This window comes from Aplysia californica, unplaced genomic scaffold, assembly GCF_000002075.1.
Source record: "Aplysia californica isolate F4 #8 unplaced genomic scaffold, AplCal3.0 scaffold00072, whole genome shotgun sequence".
Lineage (NCBI taxonomy): Eukaryota > Metazoa > Mollusca > Gastropoda > Aplysiida > Aplysiidae > Aplysia > Aplysia californica.
The window spans coordinates 768,577-774,646 of record NW_004797342.1 but is presented as its reverse complement, the minus strand read 5'-3'; the positions used below and the strand labels follow the sequence as shown (position 1 = coordinate 774,646).

The window sequence follows — 6,070 nt, the reverse complement described above, 5'->3', positions numbered from 1 at the left end:
CTCGATAAAAGGTCACGTGAAACACTCAAGGAAGGAGTAGGCACATTTTTTAAGCTAGGGGGCGCGCACAGTCTATTTGAACCAATCAGAGGTAAATAGGTCATAAAAACTAGTTCACAGGTCAGCGTTGAATGTCAACTTGCCACAGCTGATAAAAACACTCTCGATGATCCCTTGTCGGCAAACGAGTGATGGAAGTAAACAAAAATGGCTGCTGCACACACTGACGCATTCAATCAAACGCAAAAACGCAATTTGAGGCTAAAAACAAAGGAAAACAAAAGTGCACGCACCGAGAAGGCGCACGCGCAGGGGCTACACCACTCTAGACCAAACTATCTGATCTTGGACTATGGGCAAAAAAAGAAAAATTTCTTTTCCGACCCAATCTTTGTTGCTTCCCTTGATTATCTGGCACAGCCAGTGCCATAACACTGTTCATGAATCCCTCGAACTACGGATCCCTCGAACTAGCGAGGCCGGTCCCAACGAATTCGAGCTATCCGTGCTATACTGTATTATGGTGGTTTTGTTAATTGTTTTTTGAATGGACATTTTATCTTGTCTGTAGAAATGTAAACGGAAATGCTTCAACACAGAAAGGGCTAATATTTGCTCATTTGTATTTACGTACAATATCTGTCCGAGATGTAATTTTAGTATTTTATTTTACAATTGTGTGCATGGAGTCGGGGGAGTAGAGGTCCGGACAGCTGCCTTGTATTATTTGATACTTTTATCTCTCTCCAGATACAAGAAAAGCCGGCCAGCCATCAGTGTTTGCATCTACCCATTGTTAAATGGAGGTCTGCAAGAAGCGACGGCACAGCTCCCTGATCAGCACATTGATGAGATGACCATTCTCAAGTCCACAGTGTCCATTCGGCCTCAGGACTGGAGCATTTTGTGATAAAAATCTGTAGGGGCAGATTCTTGCTTTGTTGTGATAAACCCATCGTGCACAGTGCGGTCACAAGTGTGGGGCACCCGTCACACTTTTGTGCCTCTCTTGTATGTCGGTAGCTGAAAATGGCCCCGTTGTCAATGGCCAAAAAAATGCCCTACTTTCCTTCAGGGAAAACACCATTACCCACTAAAATGGGTGTAGTGTAGGTGGTTGGTGTTTTAGTCTAGCATTAGAGATACCGGCTTCACAATTGTAAAACCACTGGTTTATTTCTTGGTCAGTCAGGGGAAGTATTGTTCCCTAACAAAAAATACTTACCTTTTCACCATGCTTCGGTCAGGTATTTTGGTGATTGAGCAAAGGGGAGATATGTTAGTGATAGCACTTCAGCACCTAACAAGCTTTCTCTTTGTAAATCCCTCAGGGGGCGGAAGTGATAATTGGGAAAAATACATGCTGGCTGCCAAAGACACATGACAGTAAACTATCACATGTAATCTTTGCTCCCTGGGTTGTCATTTTAGTCTGATCAAGCTGCTCAGTTGGGCCAACATAGTCTGTGGTCAAAGAGATATGTGGGATTTGCAGTTACTTTTTTATGTTATTTATGATAAATACAGGCACTCGCATAGCTCTACAAAAGCAGAAGAAACAGGCAAATTTTTCTCAGAGGAAACAGTTTGGGTTGTCGGGCTTCAGTGTTGGTCGTTATTGTATCTTGTCACTCCCAAGATAGCTTGAGGCTGATATTTTTTTTTTATTTCACTTATATTAGTGCTTCTATACTTTTAGTAGATAAGCCTCTTTTTCTGCAGCTTTTAGTATTTTTTGGGGGGCCTGTCTTTTATTATAGCTTTTGGCTGAGTTGGTCTCTCTTTGTTTTACCTCTGGGTTCATCTCTGTCTCTTTTGTAGGGTTTGAGATTTTTTAAAAGGTGAGTCTGTCTCTTTTTCTGCAGCGTTCGGGTGTTTTTGAATTTAAAAGGTGAATTGTTTGGCCGTTAAGCCAAGTTGTCCCAATTGCAAACCTTTCACAGTCTACTCATACCTTTTGGAGGGATGATTAAAGCCAAGATAATGAGTAACCATGAGGTTTTGAATATGAAGAGTACATTTTTGTGTGATTTATGACAATTTGAAGACGATCTATAACATTTAATCTTGTGTGACTGAATAAATGGCTGTGTTTCTCGTTCTCTATTATTTAATTGTGAGAACAGTTTCTTACATATTTTGTTATGGACAGGTATTTTGACTTTAATTTGACAGTGTGGTATGCTTTTCTCAAAAGCTTCATGTTGGAAAAGTGAATCACTATTCCATGTGCAATGGGTTTTTTCACAAACGCTGTATTGATTTTTACCTACAATAATATAATCAAAACAGGAAGCAGGAACTGGGATGAGGTACATTTTTATTACTTATCTTTTTAATAGCTTTCTGGCTGAAAAGTGGAGTTGCTATCATTTTAAAAAAGTTTGCAATTACTTTCTATTCTTTTCTCATGTGTTTAATAATAGTATAGAAATACTTTTCTATACATTTTAGGATACTTATTTCCTGCTCATTCTTAATCTTATCACGGGTTTTGTTCTTTTGGTCTGATAAGCATTCTGGAAATACCTAGATCTGTAGGAATAGTTTCTCCAATGTTTTTTTAAAAGTATCATTGTGGTCAGCTGCACTATATGATAGCTACTTTTCTCTTTTTCTCTAATTTTGGTATCAGTTTGAGATGTAAATGAGGAGCAAACATAGAGACATCTCATTTTGTGATGCCAGCATCATTTAGGGAAAAATTAATTTGGACTTCACTTCTTGAATTTTCTTTTTTTATATTTTCTTTATTAAAGTTTACACTCTTTTGGGGTATGGTGGGGGAGGGGTCATTCAGCGCGACTGTGTGCTTGAAGAAGGACATGGATATAATGTACTGCCAAGTTTAGGAAAAACAAACAGCTCTATTATACTATGTTGTGTTCATGCTCGACTTCTTTACAGGAAACCTAATTGCCAATGAAAAAGTTGTGAGTGCATAAAAGTCTGTGTTGCTTTCATGGCCAACACCCTCTTCTTTGCTTATTTGATGGATGACCAGTATCCCTTGTTGGCATGACGGAGTTAGCTGCTCCTGTTGTGGCAGCTGTTTTAGTCATAAATGGACAGCACAAACTCCACCAATACCCCATGTGGATTACCGCACTTTTGGAATATTGTTTTGAACTGGTTGATTTCGCACTTTTGTGTAAGATAATTTTTGGAATCTGCTCTTTTTGGTCAAATTTGTAATGCCCAACTCTAAAGAAAAACCCAGTGTAGATGTAGGCCATCCATGGAACAAGCTGACATATTCTGTATATAGCGGTTAGATGCTTCATCATCGAACTGTGAAGGCCTGAGTTTGATTCTCATGTGGGGAGGAGTTTTATTGAATGTCTCCATGTTTCTGCTGAGTTGCTGTCTTTTTGTCCCTGACGGGCAGGGTAAAAGCCAGCCTCTAAAATGATTTGAATTGTGTGATGGGGTTGAAAAACTCCTAAATTTTTTAATCCTCGTAATGAACATCTTGAGAGTTCTGGCATAGGTTGTGTAATAAAGTGTGAAACTCAAGTCGTGAACACAACACAGTAATGTACCAGTGCTTTACATATAAAGGTTCAAAATGGAGACAGTCATGTGGATTTGGGACCAAGTTTGATCTATTTTGCAGCTGAATGTTTATTGTATTCAGGGTAGGTTAATGACAATTTCTACTGTATTTTAGTTTGTGTTAAGGTATCTATATATTTATGTATGTGCATATGTGACGACTAAAATACTGGATTGTTGGGATGTCCTACTTTCAAATATCTGTGAGGTATATTTTTATATTATATTGGATGTTTAGAGATTCTTTGAGGCTCCCATCTGAGCGATGTTCTTTCTGGTTAATTGATTTTTACAACACTTCCTACATAATATAACTAGTGTACTTGGTAAACGTTACTATGCTATATTCTTCCATGTGTATGACAGAGAGTGTCAGAGGAGGGAGGAAAAAAATATTGGTCTGCTGGGGATTGGAAGGCTTGGGTGCTCAGGATACTATGTGAGACCAAGCCCCCAGGTGTCATTTATTCGAGTCTTCCTTAGCCCAGTCTAAATATATGCCCAGAACATGAAACTTGTAAATTTGGTTATGGTGTGTTGTATGACTCTCAGGGAAGGAAAGTGCTTCTTTTCTTTACACTAATGTCTTTTGTTTTTTATATTTAATTGAAGATTTTCTATTCTATTTACAAGCATTTTTTTTCAACTGTTTTGACAGAAAAGGCTGATTTGTTAAAAATTGTTCTTTCCTTCTTCCCTTTCCCACTATTTTGCAGAGTTTTCTTTTAGAAAAGCTGAATTCACATATCTGTAACCACAGAGATGGATGCTGCAAAGGATCCAGAAAGGTTGATCTCTTTTCTTCAGTGCACAATACATAATTTACTGTGACTTCCGAGTTTGATGTGAGCATTGTTGCCGTAATTTGGGATATCGTCATTATGTCATTTCTGTGAAGTAAAAAGTTTTTTCCTAGACAATGGAAGTTGGCACAGGAACAAGTCTGTCAAAGTTCTCAGTTTCATCACTTCAAATGCCGTTCATCTAACTTCACCAAAAGCAACACTTTTTTTCAACCTGTTTTTATCCTGTGAGCAGCAAGCACAACTCAGTTTGCAAAATTTTCCTTGGTCTGAAGCGTATAAAAAAATGAAATTCCGAGGTAATTCAAACCTGAGTGTTTTCTTTTCTTTCAGCGCGTGCAAGTATGGCTGCGACAACGTCGATTTGTGTGTCTGTTGCTGAATCTAATAAAAGTATTGGGCAGTTTCTGGACTGTATTTATAATGAATTTGATGTAGAAGATGAAATTTCGATCCCTGTAATTGAGGAGAGGAAAATTAGACATTTTTGGAATCAACAAATTAAAAAAATGAGTAGCTCCATTTTTTACAGTCAACACACATCACTTGTGTAATCTATTCTTATTATATTCATGGGTCTTTTGTGTCTGTACCTTCACAGGTTACCTTTTGATGAATGTTTTTCTGACCTGCCCTAGTTTTATGAAAATCTTAGAAAAATGTTCCACTGCCAGAACTTCCTGGTTTCATTCTATCTGCCACCTGAAGAGTTAAAATTTCAACTGCTTTGGATCTTCCTGTTCAAGATTCGTACATTTGGATGCCTGGAAGCCTATGGTATATCCAAGTGGCAAATATGCTCACTTATTACAAATCTTTACTGTGAAGTCCGATTAGGCTTTGCTTCATGCTTACTGTCTAACCAGTGGCTGTTCATTAAAAGTTGTACACGGAAATAAAGGTAAGCTGGAAACTTTCTGCATTTCAAAAAAAATCGGAGTGTTTATAGTAGCGTTAATCACTAAGGAGAACCAATAATTTGTTTCTTCCTTATCTCATGTCCATCCATTTCTCTCCTCATTTCTTTCTTATTTCCTCCAGGGGTTTTTTTCTTCCTGTTTCGTTTTTTTCTCATGCTGAGTCCTCTGTGGATGTAGAAATTTAACCAATTTTTTTTTTATCCATACATGTTGAATCCACGCAAGGTAACAGTTCTCACGTTTAAAGGGTGTTTTGGGGTGGTTTTAAAAAAAATAAATGACACATTGTGCATGAAGTCTGTGTTTCTTGTAAGGTTTGATTAATAATTGTTTGTCAGCGTTCTTTCACGGAAGTGGTTTTTGAATCTCATTTTGTTTGGAGTGGCATCCGGAGGGATTTTATGTTATTAAATTTCAGGTCAGTTGTGTTAGATCTGTAGCTTTTTGTTATCCACATTTCCCTCTGGGAATGATGAATGTATGTGCATGCAATTATCTAGCATCTGCATTTGTTGCCTTTTTTTTTGTCCAAAAGTTGCCACAAAAATGCAAAAAAATTCCATAAAAGTTGCCATTAATTTTCAAGCTTTCAACTCTCTGTGACGACATATAGCAATATGTTGATATAGGTAACTTCATCTAAAGCACCAGAATTTTTTGTGCTCTGTTTTAAGCATCCAGAATATCATTTGTGGCCACACAGAGTGTAAAAACGTGAAAAATAAAGGTGTCACAATAGAATGAAATCAAAATTAGAGCAGTACATAAACAACCACAAAAATTAATAAATAA

The 6,070-nt window shown here is 37.5% G+C and overlaps 1 protein-coding gene across 1 annotated transcript in view; it reads left to right on the top strand.

Moving 5' to 3' along the window:
* LOC101849358 (F-box/LRR-repeat protein 18) overlaps positions 1–5,835 on the top strand; it is a 21,010-nt gene extending 15,175 nt beyond the window's left edge. Inside the window, exon 11 of the mRNA XM_005093925.3 lies at positions 751–5,835. Coding sequence (XP_005093982.2) covers positions 751–910 — 160 coding nt within the window. The 3' untranslated portion in view covers positions 911–5,835. The remainder of the gene's footprint in view (positions 1–750) is intronic.
* The last annotated feature ends 235 nt before the right edge of the window (positions 5,836–6,070 follow it).